The sequence below is a fragment of the Berghia stephanieae genome, chromosome 8 (assembly GCF_034508935.2).
Source record: "Berghia stephanieae isolate SIO BIC M18660-M18661 chromosome 8, UCSD_Bste_1.3, whole genome shotgun sequence".
In the NCBI taxonomy this organism is placed as follows: Eukaryota; Metazoa; Mollusca; class Gastropoda; order Nudibranchia; family Aeolidiidae; genus Berghia; species Berghia stephanieae.
In genome coordinates this window covers 41,577,778-41,595,945 of record NC_088367.1, presented here as the reverse complement: position 1 = coordinate 41,595,945, position 18,168 = coordinate 41,577,778, and the positions used below count along the sequence as shown (strand labels likewise).

At 35.5% G+C, this 18,168-nt stretch overlaps 1 protein-coding gene across 1 annotated transcript in view; it reads left to right on the top strand.

Annotated features, from left to right (window-relative positions):
* The window catches only part of LOC144978697 (uncharacterized), a 33,031-nt gene extending 17,648 nt beyond the window's left edge, over nt 1-15,383 (top strand). The window contains exons 8-16 of the mRNA XM_078925106.1: nt 822-900; nt 1,640-1,689; nt 4,009-4,117; nt 5,642-5,691; nt 6,653-6,761; nt 9,168-9,217; nt 9,918-10,017; nt 10,505-10,601; nt 13,367-15,383. Of these exons, the coding sequence (XP_078781232.1) occupies nt 822-900; nt 1,640-1,689; nt 4,009-4,117; nt 5,642-5,691; nt 6,653-6,761; nt 9,168-9,217; nt 9,918-10,017; nt 10,505-10,601; nt 13,367-13,385 (663 nt within the window). The 3' untranslated portion in view covers nt 13,386-15,383. The remainder of the gene's footprint in view (nt 1-821; nt 901-1,639; nt 1,690-4,008; nt 4,118-5,641; nt 5,692-6,652; nt 6,762-9,167; nt 9,218-9,917; nt 10,018-10,504; nt 10,602-13,366) is intronic.
* The last annotated feature ends 2,785 nt before the right edge of the window (nt 15,384-18,168 follow it).

Below are 18,168 nucleotides of genomic sequence, written 5' to 3'. Positions count from 1 at the left end.
TTTCATTATATATATGAAAAAGATGATTTATATTATATTGAAAAAACCTTATCAATGTCAAGAAAAATCATATTTAGATTAGTTAGTGAATTGGAATAATTCCACCAATTTATGAATAACAATTTGTATTAATATTAATATTATATTTCTTGAGGGTCCCGATAGCTCAGTTGGTAGAGCACTCGCTTCACATGCAAAGGCACCAAGGTCGATCTCGAGTTTAGTCGAGATTTTTTTCTGACCCCCGTCCACCCAGCAGTGATTGGGTAGCTAGGTCAGTTAGATCTAGCGGAATGTACTTTGCAATAGACTAGTGACCTATCCAAGGGATAGCAAGCAATTGCTATTGTGAGTTTCACGCTATAGGCTAAAATCTGTCTCCATAGGACTCATGGCTCTGTATACACTTACAAAATATATTTCTTAACCAAAGTTGATTTACAGCGGTAAAGACTACACAAGAAATGAAGTGAGTAGAAAAGTACCAGATGTCAATAGAGAATAAAGATTTCGCGACGGCAATGGATGCTCGAACCCGCGAGCTTACTGGTACGTCAACTCCGTCTGGCCGGGGAGAGCGTGGCTCTACTGTATGAACTATCCACCACTTCGGTAAAGACTACATATTTCTTTCCGTTGGTGAAAAACATGCAGGACAATAGATGTAGCATTTTCAAACACATTTCTACTTTTTTCTCAAGACAATTATAATTTTATTTACATTGGTTTAGAGTATTTGAATATGAATTTAATGGGAAAAATGAATGTTATCCTGTCATGAAAATATTTTATATCTATACTCTATTCACTTTAACCGACAGCTTAAAGACCTGAGCAAGATTTTCGATGGAGAACTGAAAAATTATATGGATAAAGTAAAGCTTACTGAATTAGTCATGGGTAAGCTCTGTTTTTCATTTTATCTCAAAGTATTCTTCTTATTGAAGGAACAAAAGTGACGTTATTCAGCTCTTTGTTCTTGACAAAAACCGTTTTGTTTATTCACATTGACCATGCCTCTATCGCATTATCTCATTCGTCTGTAGTGTTTCATTCATTCATCCTGTTTTGTTGGTAAAGCGGAAACCCAAAACTCCCACATTATCTGTTTTCATTTATTAAATTAAAGCTTACTTTCAATTTCGCATTGTTATATATCTCTTATATTATAAAACACTTAATTTTCATAATGTTCATATATTTTGCTTTAACCCTCTCCTTACCAACTATACGAAAATCATCACATTCGTTACAATGCAACCAACATTTTTAAAATTCAAATTTCTCTTGTACATCATGAAATTTAAAGAAAAATGAACAGTGTGTTGTAGAATATGTTTTGCTATAGAAACCTTGTATCGCAAGAACTTACTACTATTGTGTTTGAGTGATAAAAATCTATTATTGTGTGAGTTGGGTGTGAAGTTTTGGGGAAAATCCTGAAAATGGCTGGTGAGGAGAGAGTTAAGCTCAATTTTTTAAAAATGTCTTTCATTCTGGTCTGTAATATCAGATGTAATTGATGGGTCAAATTTTATGTTATTCAATGTCCACTACTTGAGTTCATTCATTTGATTTGGGTTATTTTTCTCATAGTTCTTATGGTGATAAATGCCTTAGTTGTCTCTTCTCTTTGCAGGTGAGGCTGGGAAGTTGAATGAGAAAGAATTTCAGTCAATAAACAAGAAGGTATTTAATGCCGTGTGTAATAAAAGATTTAAAATGCTCTGCTCTAAAATATTTTAACAATTTTTTTTTCTATTTGATAAAATATTTTAGGCAGCAGATGAAGAATATATGTAAACTAGTGTCAGTCTTTTCGTTTAGGGGAGAGAAATCTTCCTTTGTAAAACCAACCATCCAACCAAACAAGTGACTGGTGTTTGATTCACAGGATGAAATTGAAACGATGTGCTATTATCTCCTAAACCTGTATAGAGTTTTTTTAAATTCTGATATTTCCATGAAGACACACATCATAAAAGCCTGCTAATCTTCTAATTTTTCATCTTAGAAAATTACTTCAATAAGAAGATGGCTCGATACTGATTCTACGAAAATGTTTGTTAATTAACTTGGATGAGCAGTGTTGATCACTACAATGCTATGTTCTTCTTAGGTGCTCCAAGTTATGAAGCTGCAAAAAAGTCCAAAATATGGCGTCTAGATTAGTGGCCTTTTACAAGCCTACAGAGCTCATCAGGCCCATTCCTGCTTTATTTCATTGACTGGAGCTCAAAACTGCCATAGTTGTGTTCAAATGCCTACCTAGATTATATAACGACATCTCATCTCTCAGTGCTTCTTGAAGTAGGCTATAGATAGTTCGAAGATGACGTCACTCAGGTCTTTGTTATTGTTTTTTTTTTTGCCATCCGCGTTTATGAGTAATGCTCACTGAACTGTATTAACCCGACTATAAACGTTCATGGATACACACAGTTTTGTGTGTTGGTCCGTTATACTTCCAGATGGCAATTTTATAAGCTTCTTAGCCAAGCGCACACTATCTATATACACTCTGATTCCAAAATGAATAACAGATTAATGTTCCCATATGCAAACTTTCTCTCGCTGAAAAATCTTTCTTTGTCGGGGCCCTAAAATTATTTAACAAATAAGACAAGGAAATCAAAGATGCCCCTGAGCAGTAATTTTGGAAAAAGACTTTAGAAAGAAATTCTATTCAGGCAGTCTTTTGAGCAGTAATAATTTATTATACAATTGTTACAATCTTGCTTTTCGGAATTCCGGACGTGTTCCCAACCGCTGAACGAGCTTGTGAGAACAAAGGTCGAATTTCAAAATGCAAGAGTGTAAGAAATTATTTATTCTACCCCTCAATCGATTCCGATTGCGTCATCTATGATTAAAGGATATGAAAGAAAAAATTAAAATGATACTTTTTTTTTCAAAGATCTAAGTTTAGTGAAATTTAATATTTTATAATCTGACCTCACAAATTGTTAGTATAAACTTGATATCATTACGCGTTACTATTTAGCGCGAGGGATTGAATCATTTGTGTTTTGTGTTGTCAAGTGCCTTAGAGTACATTGCAGATTCCTAGTGACATATTAGATTAATTGATAAAATGTTGCTGCTTGAATTTCAAAGGAAAAAAAACCCATTATATATTTAAATGTAAACTTCAATTTATTGAACGAAGACACATAATATGGATATTTCATCACCTTTAACCAAAAACCTGATCTATGAAACACCAAGTAAGGACAGAGGTGAGATTTGAGAAACGTGTAGTCACTATTCTCACATCTCTCATCCGTTCATGGTGAGATATTAGAATAGTGTAGTCACCATTCTCACATCTCTCATCCGTTCATGGTGAGATATTAGAATAATGTAGTCACCATTCTCACATCTCTTATCCGTTCAAGGTGAGATATTAGAATAGTGTAGTCACCATTCTCACATCTCTCATCCGTTCAAGGTGAGATATTAGAATAGTGTAGTCACCATTCTCACATCTCTCATCCATTCAAGGTGAGATATTAGAATAGTGTAGTCACCATTCTCACATCTCTCATCCATTCAAGGTGAGATATTAGAATAGTGTAGTCACCATTCTCACATCTCTCATCCATTCAAGGTGAGATATTAGAATAGTGTAGTCACCATTCTCACATCTCTTATCCGTTCAAGGTGAGATATTAGAATAGTGTAGTCACCATTCTCACATCTCTCATCCGTTCATGGTGAGATATTAGAATAGTGTAGTTACCATTCTCACATCTCTCATCCGTCTGAGTTGAGATATTAGAATAGTGTAGTCACCATTCTCACATCTCTCATCCGTCCTTGATGTTTCATTCATCGTGTATTGTTAATAAAGGAAAACCCGAAATTTTCACATTATCTGTCTTTGTTTAATAAATTGAAGCTTACATTTCATTACTTATCGTTATTGTTTTATAGATTAAATATGACATTAAGTTACATAACATTGCATATAAATCAATTTTGCGTATGTGTAAATTATTTCCACAGGTTGAAGACCTTAACAAGGCTACTAGCGATTTACAAACTTCAGTTGGGGGTGTAAAAAACAACATGAAAACTTTGAAACAAGAAACACAAACTATTGGAACAACTATAGGTAAATCACTTATTTCACAAAATAGTCCCTCAGAACTTTAAAACCCTGGAGCCGGTGAGAGAGAGCTCTAGAAATGACCTGAGTTTGATACGAATATTTTTGTGTTCGTGGATAGCTCATACGGTAGAGTCACGCTCTCACCGGCCAGGCGGAGTTGTCGTACCAATAAGGTCGCAGGTTCAAACCCCACCACCGCCGCGAAAATTTTTATTCTCTATTATCGTCTTCTGGCACTTTTCTACTCACTTCATCTCTTGTTGTTACCAACATAAGTGCCTGCTCCACTCACTTTTCTGAATTAAAAATTCACCCCATATACCGGAGCATACTCAATGTCTCTTTCGTTTCTATGATATATGTTTGTGTTGAGAAGATTGGCTATTAAGCTTAACTGCTGGCCAGGTAATTTCGCGATGGCTGTGTGGCGAACCCGCGGTCTCCAGAAGTCGGTGAGAGAGAGCTATAGAAATGACCTGAGTTTGATACGAATATTTTTGTGTTCGTGGATAGCTCATACGGTAGAGTCACGCTCTCACCGGCCAGACGGAGTTGTTGTACCAATAAGGTCGCAGGTTCAAACCCCACCACCGCCGTGAAAATTTTTATTCTCTATTGTCTTCTGGCACCTTTCTACTCACTTCATCTTTAGTTCTGGTACATCCTATTATTGAGCGCTATTAATCATGGCATCACTAAAAATAGCAGGGCTTGTTTTAAATGTTTTTGGATGTCTTTTAAAGTCATAGGGTAGGCCCCAGTGTAGCGTCCTTTCCTAAGGTCAAGACAAATTACATACTGCTAAGGTCAAGATAATTTACATACATCACCCCACACAACTCAGGTGTGGATGAGTACCTGGTTATGAGCAATGAAGGATATTGTCAAAGATGTGACTTGTACCAGAGGGCCTACATACCGAATAACCACAATCCTATTTACTGTCATGCCAAATTTTTCACAGCATCGAAGGTCTTCAGCGTGTGGTGCCAGCGAAGGGGAGTAACTCTGTTTTGAGATATCTTCAAAGTCATTGATAAAATAACAATAAAAGCAAATGTTTTTACCATTCAAGCATATTTAAATGAAGTATCAATTTCAATCAACTATCTATACTTTTGAAATTATTTTATTCTCTTCGAAGAATACAAGATAATATATTATTTTTATATATTTACTTTTTCTCAAATGTGGAGAATATCTGCTGGTGTTGCTGATATTTCCGTAGTTTGTACGTAACACGACATGCCAAACCATCTCAAAAGCTTTTCCTTAAAAATAAAGGGAAGATTGAGTTTTGTTTCTATATTTTAAAACGGCTAATTTTCATAATGTTGGTATCTTTTGCTTTAACCTCAATTTTTAAAAGAAAAAATAACTTTCATTCTGAAATAATATCAGATGTAATCGATAGGTCATATTTTATATTATTCAATGTCCACTACTTAAGTTCATTCATTTAATTGTCATTTTTTTCTTATTATTCTTATGGTAATAAATACCTTAGTTGTCTCTTCTCTTTTATAGGTGAAGCTGGGAAGTTGAATGAGAAAGAATTTCAGTCAATAAACAAGAAGGTATTTAATGCCATGTGTAATAAAACATTTTAAAAAATACTCTGCTCTAAAATGTTAACAAAATATATTTATAAAAATTTCTATCTACCCAAAATAGTTATGTAAACTAGTATCAGTCTTTTCGTTTAGCAGAGAGAAATCTTGCTTTGTCAGAAAAACAAACTAAATGACTGGTGTTTGATCCACAATGTGAAATTGAAATCAAATGCTATTAACCCTCAAAAGTATGGAGGTTTTTTTTAATTCTGATATTTTCTTGAGGACACATATCATAAAAGCCTGTTAATCTTCAAATTTTTCATCTTAGAAAATTGGCCCAATACAAAGATTGCTCGATACTGATTCTACGAAAATGTTAGTGAATTAACTTGGATGAGCAGACTTAGGTGCTCCAAGTTATTAAACCGATAGAATGCGAAAAAGTCAAAAATAGGGCGTCTAGATTAGTGACCTCTATTAAAGCCTACAGAGCACATTGTGCTCATTCCTGTGTCTTTCCATTGGCTTCCTGTTAAGAGAGAGTGGAGTTCAAAATTGACACAATTGTGTTCAAAATGCCAGAAAGAAATAGCGCGATCTTATCTCCCAGTGCTTCTTGAATTATATACACCTGCTAAATCACTCTGATTACAAAGTTAATTACAGGTTAATACTCTCATACTGTCTCTAGCTGAAAAATATGTATGTGTCGGGATCCTGAAATTATTTAAAAAATTAGACAAGGAAATCAAAGATGCCCCTGAGTTCAGTAATTCTGGGAAACTTTTGAAAACATTCCTATTTAGGCAGTCTTTGAGTAGTGATTATATAATGTGTGCTTTGTGTTACCAAATGCCTTTGTATGTGCAGTGCCTAAGAACACGTTGTGGGTTCTTTTTGCTTTAGAAAGTAATTATTACATTACAATACACAACATTACATATAAACTATTTATCATTATGTGTGAATATTATTTCCACAGTTCAACGACCTCAAGAAGACTACTAGTGATTTACAAACGTCAGTGGAGAATATAAAAAAGAATGTGAAGAATTTGAAAAAAGAAACAAAAACTATTGAAACAACTATAGGTAAATCACTTATTTCACAAAGTATTCCTTCAGAGCTCTAAACCCCTGGAGCCGGGGTTGTTTCTGTTATAAGTTTTAAGTTGAGCATTTATATAGCGCAATATCTACTAAACATGCTCAAAGCGCTTTACAGGGGTTCTTTGACCAACAGCAACACTTAACATGTAGAACGAGACATGACGCCTGTTAGGCAATATTACATTTTTTGGGGGGACAGAGACAATGCTGTTAACGGCTCATTTTACACCTGAGTATGGTGAGATAATGTGAGTAAAGAGCATTTTCCAAGGACTCAACTATGCGCAGAGCGAGGCTCGAACCCATGACCTTCTGATCCGAAAGCGAGTATCATACCACTAGACCACATAGCCGCACAATGTGATGAACTGTTTGCGACACCTAGGGTAGGAAGCCAACGTATCGGCAATCTATGTAATAGATCTAATTACCCAACAATTACTCGATGGATAGAGAGAACTGCAAAATGTCTTTCCCAAAAGCATATTGTCAAAGTTCTTGATAGCGGCGGACCCAAACCCACACAACTTAAAATTAAAATAAGATGTGTTGTGAGTCTAAGACCATACTTTTACACGAGAGCGAAAGTTTTCCTCCATAATGCAAATGGTTTAACTTTATGTTTTAGTTCTGTTGCATTCTATTATTGAGCGTTATCAATCATGACATATCTAAAAATAGCAGGGCTTGTTTTTCATATTTATGACTGTCTTTTAAAATCTCAGGAAAGGCCGCAGTGTTTTTAAATGAATTTACTTTTTTTCTCAGAAGTGGAGACTATCTGCTGGTGTTGCTGACCTTGTAATGTGTATTCTGTTGTTGCATTGCTACATTTTTCGGGTTTTATTCATGTTGGATACTAGTTGTAATGAACAAATTGGCACAAAAAAAAACCTAAAAGTTAGATGATTGCATTCCCGCCGTTTTTAGACTGGTACAATACAGCTTATGATGAAATTGTCCTCTAATGCTTGGTATTCCCAGACAATCCCTGAAGTAAGCTAAGAAAGTGGCTTCAAAAAGACTTTCTACCTCCACAATTACAAAACGTGGCTTGGTTTTATTTGGTTCGTCAAATAGAGTAGGGATGACTTTGCCTTGTTTTAGTTAGGCCATTCCATTTGCTGTGGCGAATGTAGAATCTTCAAAATGAAGTGTGCGCAAAACATTTTATAGTTCAGCTGACTTGCAGTCTTTTTTATCAAATTGTCCCTTCTTGTATTAATCACCCACTTTCTACAAGTTTCTTCATCTTTGCAAAATCGAAAAGAATGATATATCTTTGTTTGTTGCACGATTGTTTTTCTAATTCATTTCAAGGCAGAAAACCATTAAACATTGACATTGTACTTGGTTGGATCAACAATAGACTGAACTTTCGATTTGGTGCTTTCAACCAAACCAAGTTTTCAACCAAGGTCAAGATCTAAGTCCATTTCCACAGCCATGACTAAATGTATTAGATTTCAATTGTTTTCCCGTCGCTGGAGTTTATAAATGCCGTGATCAACAATCAATTAATAGATCTATAAACAAAAAAAATTCAATAATACACACATAATACCAATAAAGATCAAATTGATTATGCTAATCAACTGTTTTGAAGCAATCCAAATTTTACTATATTTTAAGAAATGGTTAGCGAATATAAACAAGGTCAGCAAGTACAGCATGGGGGGGGGGGGGGGGGGGGGTATATTTTCTTTACATCAGCATCATTAGTGACAGCTAAAGGCGCGGAGAGATGGACTAAAGAAAAAGTGTTGATTTGTTATCCTGCACACACAGTTGAAGGTAGAAAATATGCAGCGAGGATACGATAAGTGCTAACAAGGAAAATCCTTTGTGCCCATGCAACTTTTCGATGTGAAGACCCCTCTGGAACAGCGATTCTGGCGTTAAATCGCTCAAAAATATAGCATTACATAGTCATTTGAATATGACCTATCACAAAGTACTTTCCACCAGATCTAACAGACCCAGCTACCCATCATTGCCCGGTATACGTTGACAGAGGGGGGGGGGATAAGAGAAATATCTCGACTGCACCCGGGATCGATTTTGGTCTCTTTGCATATGAAGTGAGTGCTGTATCAACTGAGATATCAAGAGCCCCAAATTGAGGCTGCGGGTCAACTTAAGATGTTCTATTCCTTCATCTGGAACATGGAGAAGAATTAAAGACGCTGATATACAGAGAAGTGGTAAGACCTGGAATGAGATTAAAAAGTTAGCTCAGGATAGAGAAGGATGGAAATTGTTTGTCTGTGGCCTATACCCTGACCCAGGGTGAAAAAGGCAATGATGATGATTCCTTCATCTAGCAAGATATGCATTATTTCCTCCCCAAAATCAATGGTTATCTTATCCTGACCTGATCTTTTGCAGATGGAGTCGAAAAGGAGAAAAATAATGAAATCAAGCAAATAAACAAAAAGGTATTTAACTGATCTCTAATAATGTGTAAATTGACTGTTTGCCTGACGAGTTCTTATAGACATGGGTCTAAAACCCAGTCTCTGGTCCATCATAAATTACTTTCCCCCGACTACAGCCGACCCATAATGTTAATACAGTGACAGTATTGATTGTGAATGTGATGGTTATAAAAAAGAAATATATAATAATAATAATATAATAAAATAATAATAATAATAATAATATATAATAATATATTATATAATAAAAGATATATATATAAAAACTAATACTACTACTACTATAATACTACTATAATATACTACTACTACTACTATACTACTACTACTATATATACTCTACTACTACTACTACTACTAACTACTACTACTACTACTACTACTACTACTACTACTACTACTACTACTACTACTACCTACTTACTACTACTCTTACTACATACTACTACTACTACTACTAACTACTACTACTACATACTATCTACTACTATATCTACATACTACTACTACTACTACTACTACTACTACTACTACTACTACTACTAACTACTACTACTACTACTACTACACTAACTACTACTACTATACTACTACACTACTATACTATAATATATAAAATATATGGGATTAATGATCATCATCAACATCATCAGCATTACATTATCAAACTATATACTTATATTATGGTTTATTTTTCCAGACCGAGGACGTGAGTAACAGAGTAACAAACATCGTAGAGAAAACTTTGCCAAACTACCTACTAAATTTTGATGACAAACTAGAAAAATACATGGATTTCGGTAAGTCTTTTCTTGAAAACAAATGTGACCACTTATTTCAAAATGGTTTTATGTCGGATAGAGCCGGATAGAGCCAGAGCCATAATATATATTTATTTTTAAAAGTTTTATTCTGTGAGTTACTGAACCGTGAAGTCAGTGATTTCGTGGTAATCTTAATCTTGGGTGCAATCTTTATTATTTTTCAGTCTTTACAACACATCACTATGATTTTTTCATCAAAATAAGTTTATTGGTTATGATATATAGCTATCTAATAACATTTTGGACAGTGATTTCTCGAATATAATTAGTGATATCTCATTAACCAAACAATAGATTTGCTCAGTTGATAAGAGAGACGCATGCGCAATGCCTATGTTGACGTTTTCTCTGTAAGGGCATGTCCTTTTTTTTTCTCATCCCAAAATGACAGCGGTCTGAGGAGGTGAGTCAGTTCTTATTTCGATCATAATTGATTACTATTGACTAATTTTTATATCGACAGGGAGAAATGTCATACTGGCGATATTCGTTACAACTGTCGTTGGCCTACTGCTGTTTGCATGTTGCTATCAACCTCCACAGCGTGGTGGCGAATTTAGGTAAGAATGAAGTCAATACTCAAGGGCAACGTGCCCTTATTTGCAGGTCTGATAACCCAATTCTTTATGGGCTCATTGTTGTAATGGAAATGTCAAAAAAAGGACGCAAAATATCGTCCATTACAACAATGTTAAACTTGGCCCATAAGGATTTTTAATGTCAGACCTGCATATATGTACACATTGCTGAATGGCAAAGGGGTCGAGATGGCAGAGTGAGCAAGGCATTGCATTGACACTGTGGAGTTTTGGGTTTGAGGTCTTCTGTTGGAATCTCCTGTTTATGATCAGAAGAGACAACGTTCATGTCAATATTTTTATTTCTCAAAAACAAAATCTAATTGAACGGAAGTCTCTCATATTATAGTATCGAATAAATGAATATTATAGCTGCGCAGACTCTAAGGACGCTTGCCGTGAATGTGTGCGTCACTTCGAGTTTGTCAGTCTGTTTCTATTGTCCTGTTAGTAATTTGCCACCATAAATATCTGTCTAGTGCAAGTGTTCTTAGCTTTAGAATGTCATCATGTGTGATAAGGTGCTGAGGCAGTTGGATGTTTCCTTGTGTTGTTTCTAAATGTATTTGATATTTTTTGAGATCTTGATTCAATGTTGTTGGAAGTGAAGTTGGTATACGCCCTCTGTGTTTGTCCTTGTTTGGAGTAATCATCCATTGAGGTTTGTGCTGGAATATTTTCATCTCGCCGGAGCACTTGTCCGAACAGTTCCCATCTTTGTTTATTTATACGTGTACTGACTGGTTGTACTCTGCATCTGTCATGTACATCCTCATTACTGATTTTGTCTAGCCAATGTACCCCAATAACTCATCTCAATTGTTTGCGGTGAAGGGAGTCCAGGGTGTCCAAATTTTGAACCACAGTTGTACATAAGTTGTACATCGTATCGAAAATGGTGCGAAAATGGTGGCTGTTCCACCAATTAAATGAAACAATGAGTATATGTAAAACTCTTTTCCCCTTTAATCTTGAATATTAATCATTATTGCTCATTTGCAAAGGTTTGCTGCGACTTATGCTTTGGTTATAAAAGGGTTTTTATTTATTTCTTATTTTCATCTTGAGATAGACCTGGAAAGGCAAATTTAGCTTGATATGTAAAAGGGAAATTTTAGATTCAAAGTGTGGGCTAAGTGCGGCTACGTGGTCTTGTGGTATGACACTCGCTTTTGGAGCGTAAGGTCCTGTGTTCGAGCCACGCTTGGCGCTTAGTTGAGTCCTTGGAAAAAGCTGTTTACTCACATTTTCTCATTAGATCATCTCGCTGCGTCAAGGGACTCCATTGAATTCCATTGGTTTTTGTTGTTAGGTTTTTTTTTTGTTTTGTTTTTTTTTTGCTTCTGCAGTGGATTTCATGATCCAGTATATTGCTAACAAGAAAAACATTTGTGACAGGAGGCATCCCTGTCTTACCCCCACCTTGACTTTAAGACAGTCAGATAGCTGCTGTCCTCCATGAAGTATCCTGCATGTTGTGCCTTTATAATATGTGTCATTGATTAGTGTGGTGATTTTGTCAGGGATGCCGTAGTGTTTAGGGGGCTGTAACACTCAGCCTAGCAGTGCCTCGTACAGAATGCAAGAAATTAAATTGTTACTCACTCGATTACTGACAACTCTCAACGTTGTTTGAATTTGTTACAAGTTGAGACAAAGAAGACACTCAGCCTATCCATGCCCCATTAAAAATAAACAATTTTATTTGATGTTTTTTCCTTTAAAAAAATGAGAGTTTTTATATCGCGCAATATCCGCTTGATGTCTCAAAGCACTTTACAAGAGGTCCCAGGCCAACAGCAACACTTAACATGTAGGACGAAATATGACACCTGTTAGGCGATATTATTATTTTTTGGACAGAAATACGCTATTAACGGCCTGGTACTCATTTTACACCTGAGTCTAGTGAAAGAAAGTCTGGGAGTAAAGAGCCTTTTCCAAGGACTCAACTATGCGCCAGGCGAGGCTCGAACCCAGGACCTTCCAATCCGAAAGCGAGTGTCATACCACAAGACCACATACACAACCTAACTTTTTTTTTCAAAATTGATTTTGTCTTACCAATATATTCTTATATACACAAGAGTGCAAAATGATTTTGAAAATGAGTCCCACAGTCTTTCTGGGTGGGGTTCCTGACCTCCCACAGCGGGCAGAGAGGTACTTACTGTGTCTTCTATCCCCCTATATCCATTTTCCAAATTGCTTTCTGTTTTTGTCTTGGAATGAGATGACTTGGTTTTGTCCTGGCCTTGGCCGGATACCCTGGCTGAGATGGAAACAGTCAAATGTTTAGTTAGTTTTGGGATGATATTTTTCTCTTTGTAAATCATCTCTCTATTATGCACTGTGTATATTATGTTTTGTGTACATGTTATATATGATTTGTAAACATTTGAATGTGTTCCTCTTAGTGGGGACCCGCGCTTAACGTCAGGATGAGACATTTAGGTGATCTCAAACTAAGTACTTTGATGGTGTGCTCTTGGAATCTACATCTGTTTCCTATTTGAAACAATTTCCCTTTGTTTTACCTTTTCTTAGGTGGTTTTCTTATAATTCTAAAACATTTTACTATCCCATTTTCTCCCTTTTTACTGGCGCTAATATGACCTTAATGTGTTGCAACGCCGTAAAAACCATTAAAAACAAACAAATCACAGTCTTTGAAAGCTCATAACCAGCATTGAATTTGCTTTTTTCGCATTTTTCATTTGAATTTTTATATTTATCACAATTCACAGACACAGAATTGGAAATTGAGATTGTTGAACTGATCTACCCAGTATGTGGGATTTTTCTCCATGGAAGACGATGGATGTAACTGAATATAGGAGGAATAAACGAGGAAATCATTCACAAGACTTTGCCAGCATTAAGGATGGGGAGCCAGAAAGAGAAGCGTAGTAGAATCAATAATGTTTACAATTAAGTCTATCTTTTCTGTGCCTTTGGAATAGCAAAATAAAAGGGTGCCCATTCCTCCTCCTCCTCCTTCTCCTCCTCCTTCTCCTCCTCCTCCTCCTCCTCCTCCTCCTCCTCCTTTCTTCTTCTTCTTCTTCTTCTTCTTCTTCTTCTTCTTCTTCTTCTTCTTCTTCTTCTTCTTCTTCTCCTTCTCCTTCTACTTCTTGTTCTTGTTTTTCTTGTTCTTGTTCTTGTTCTGCTTCTTGTTCTTGTTCTTCTTGTTCTTGTTTTTTTTTTTGTTGTTCTTCTTGTTCTTGTTCTTCTTGTTCTTGTTCTTCTTCTTCTTCTTCTTCTTCTTCTTCTTCTTCTTCTTCTTCTTCTTCTTCTTCTTCTTCTTCTTCTTCTTTGTCTTTTTCTACTCCTGCACTGGACCGTTGTGTTGTTATCTGACATCTGGGTATTTAAGAGTCTAGCTGTAATTGTACGAGTAGTACTGTAGAATGAGGGTTGAAGAGCATTTTTCAAGGACTCAACTTTCCGCCGCTCAGAGCAGGACTGGAACCTGGAACCTGGGACTTCATGGTTCAAAGGCTGGTGTCATACCTGGAGCATTTTTGTTGTCATCTGACATTTGGGAATTTAAAAGTCTAGCTGTGATTTCTTATATCATTATCATCACATCGTTTCACACCAGTGCTGGATCCATTTTATAGACCCTGGATTGCAGACTCTTAATCCTTTCCTTACCACCTGCAGCAAATTCGTGACATTTGTTACGACAATTTTTTTAAAAATTAAGATTTATTTTGGACATTGTAAACTTTGAAGAAAGATCTTTGTTTAATTATTAAGAACATAAAGTTGTTTTGTAGAGAGCTTGTTTGTGTTTAAAAAAACAATTTTTCTGCTGGGTAAGCCTGCCATTTTTGGAAAATACTGAAAATGATTGGTAAGGAGAGAGTTAAATCATTATCAGTGCACATCGGTCCCAAGTTACATTCCAAGAGAACGTGTTCCATTGTCTGCAATGGGTGTTTGCACGTAAACTGACTTGCCACTTTAACCCTCTCCTTACCATGCACAGGAAATCGTCCCAAACGTTACCATGCAACCAACATTTATCTCATTCTAATTTCTTTTGTGCATCACAATAAATACAAAAGAAAATGTTTGTAATAGCTATTAAACTGGAATTGTGTTGTAGAGCTCAATTTGCTGAATAGTAATATGTAAAGAATGTACTTGCTGCTTTTCTGTTTGAGTAAGAAATATATATTTTTTGTGTTGGAAGGATGGGAAATTTCAGGGACAATTCTGAAAATGGCTGGTAAGGAGAGAGTTAACATGTTTTGCCCAGTCGTCTCCCAATCGTCCTTTTTATTCTAACACTTTTATAATACCCATCACTGTCTGTAGTCAGGTACTCATTCACGCCTGAATCGAATGGGTTAATGTGTGTATTGAGCCGTACCCAAGAAAGCAATGTTGAGATTATAATTTTCCATAATCACTGTTAGCTATCCGAGCACTGACCACGCTTTGCATTGCATGACTTCTGTGACAAGACGAAACACCAAGACATATATATATTGGCAAGATATGCTGATGTTTGTCACGAGTGTAAGATTTGAACAACAAGAGATAAAACAGTCCTGTGTAAATCACCAGGATCACCAAACTTCATGTCTATTGGGCTCATTATCACGAGAGAATTCTGTAAAGCAAACAATAAATGAGCCATTCATTGGTACATATTGCTAATACCGTTGGCAAGAGCGCTACAGGAATAGGAATACTAGCCAGGGTTGCCAGATTATTTTTGCAAAAAATGTCGACTATATCATGAAAAAATAAAAATTCATAATCTCAATTTTTTAAAAATACCATGGGGGGGGGGGGGGGGGGGGGGGGGGGGGGGGGGGGGGGAGGCAGCATCACATTTTCTGCTAGAACTCAAGTAGAAATATATTGTTATGTTCTTATCTTGCTGCCATGAGAAATGTAACTTTATTTGTTTTACCTTTTATAAAATTAGTCAACATTGTGCCATTATTGTATATTTGTCTATTGAAGGGTGAAAATAATCTGATTTTAATAAAATGCCAAAATACCAAAATGGTTTTAAAAACGGGTAGTTTTTTTAAAATCGGCATTAAAAACACCAAAATGGGTACTCTTTTTGTCCTGTATTTATTTATGTTATTGATGTGATTATTTTTTCCCTCTTTGCTGATAATATTTATTATTCATTGTAACTGGTTTCCATTTTTTAAAAAAATAGTTTCCAATGTGATAGTTATTTATTTGCTTGCATGTACGAGATGCATCGTTTTTTTTTTATGACAACGTGATTGATTGTTGACTCTGTGTTGTTAATTTGTTGTGTATGATATGTAATATGGTCGATTGTTGACTCCTGTGTTTTGGTAATGTTGGTATAGCATTAGTAATTGGTCATGTGTGACTCCCTGTGTGTTATTGTGTGGATAATATGTAATATGGTCGATTGTTGACTTCTTTGTTGTTAATTTGTTGTGGATAATATGTAATATGATCGATTATTGACTTCTTTGTTGTTAATTTGATGTGTATAATATGCAATGTGATCGATTGTTGACTTCTTTGTTGCTAATATTGTGTGTACACACACACACACACACACACACACACACACACGCATGCACTATATATATATATATATATATATATATATATATATATAATATATATATATTTATGTAAAATCCGTGCTTATATACAACTGCGGAACATGGGCACTGACTGGAGCCAAAGAGCAAAGATTAGACAGATTCCATAGAAAACAACTGAGATGAGTCCTGGATATACGATACCCCACAAAAATAAGCAGTAAAATACTGTATGAAAAATGTAATGAAAGACCCCTATCCATTCAAATCCTGGAGGCAAGATGGCGGCTTCTTGGGCATATACTCAGAAGAGATGAAAATATACCAGCTAATTAAGCCATGAATACGTTTTTCATCCCATCTGGACACAAGAAATATCAAGGTAGACCACCCAAGTCAATTTATACTGCCCTCAATAGATACCTAAAACGCCTTCAAAATTACAAAGACTTAAAATCAAAGGAAGACCTTATGAACTTAGCATCCACAGCAAAAGACCGTGAAATGTGGAAGTGAATGAAGATGGACACAGATGATTAGATAGCGCACGCAGAGGCTTCCGTATCGGATAATTAGGAAGCGAAAGGCCTTTAAGATCAGTAAATCATATATATATATATATATATATATATATATATATATATATATATATATATATATATATATATATATATATATATATATATGTGTGTGTGTGTGTGTGTGTGTGTGTATTATGATAGATTTTTGGCTTCGATGGTGTTGATATGGTGTGTATATGTAGTATTAGGATATTTGTTGTTGACTTCTTGTTGCTAATACTGCGTGTATACGTGTTATGATTGATTGTAGACTTCGTTGTTTGCTGATATGGTGTGTGTACATATGTATTATGATAAATTGTTGGCTTCGTTGTTAATATGGTATGTAAATGTAGTATTGGATATGTTGTTGACTTCTTTGTTGCTAATATGGTGTGAATTTATATTATTAGAATATGTTGTTGATTGTATTTGTTGTTTGTTGCTAACATGGTGTTTATACGTATTATGATCGATTGTTGACTTCGTTGTTGCTAATATGGTGTGTGTACATATGTATTATGATTGATTTTTGACTTCGCTGTTGTTGCTAATATGGTTGTGTGTCGAATTCACATAAAACCAGATAACTTTCAAAACGGTGTTAATTATACGTATTTTTATAAAAAGTGTATTTTGTTTCTATCTATGTCTTTTTTTTTTAATATTTAAAATTCCTATTTTTTAAATTATTATTTTTACTTTAAACTCAATTTTTATTTTCGTGTAGTTATTTAGTACTGGAGTGTCGCGATTGATCACGATCGACGTGTACTTATTTGCAGGTCTGATAACCCAAATTGTTACGGTTTCATTGTTGTAATGGAAATACTCTCAAACGGACGCAACGCAAAATTGTCTCCATTACCACAATGTTAACACGAGCCCATAAAAGTGCGTCCGGTTATCAGACCTACAAATGTTTTACGTTGGTCAGAATTCATTCACCCAATTCGAATATCTATCATTATTCCTCTTTGCTTTGCATTTGGGGGGTGGGGGTGGAAGGTGTGGAGGGGGGGGGGGGGGTGATAGCAGCAAAATGTTCTGATTTTTATGTCCATATATTTTTACGATTTTATCAGATTTTATGATTCTTGTTTTTATCTTGATTAAAGAATTTATTTAAAGCTATAATAATGTTAGCTCAGTTTATACCAACGTGCATATATTTACAGGTCTGATTACCGAATGCAACTGGGTGTGGTTCCTGACCTCCCATAGTTGGCAGGGGGGTACATACTGTGTCTTCTATCCCCTTATATCTGTTTTCCAACATGATTTCTGTCTTTGTCTTGGAATAAGATTACTTGGTTTTGTCCTGGCCCTGGCTGGAGTCCTAGCTGGGAGGAAAACAGTCAAATGCATGTTTTGGGAGATGTTATTTTTTTCCTTGTAAATCATCTCTCTGTTATGTATTATTAAATTTATTAT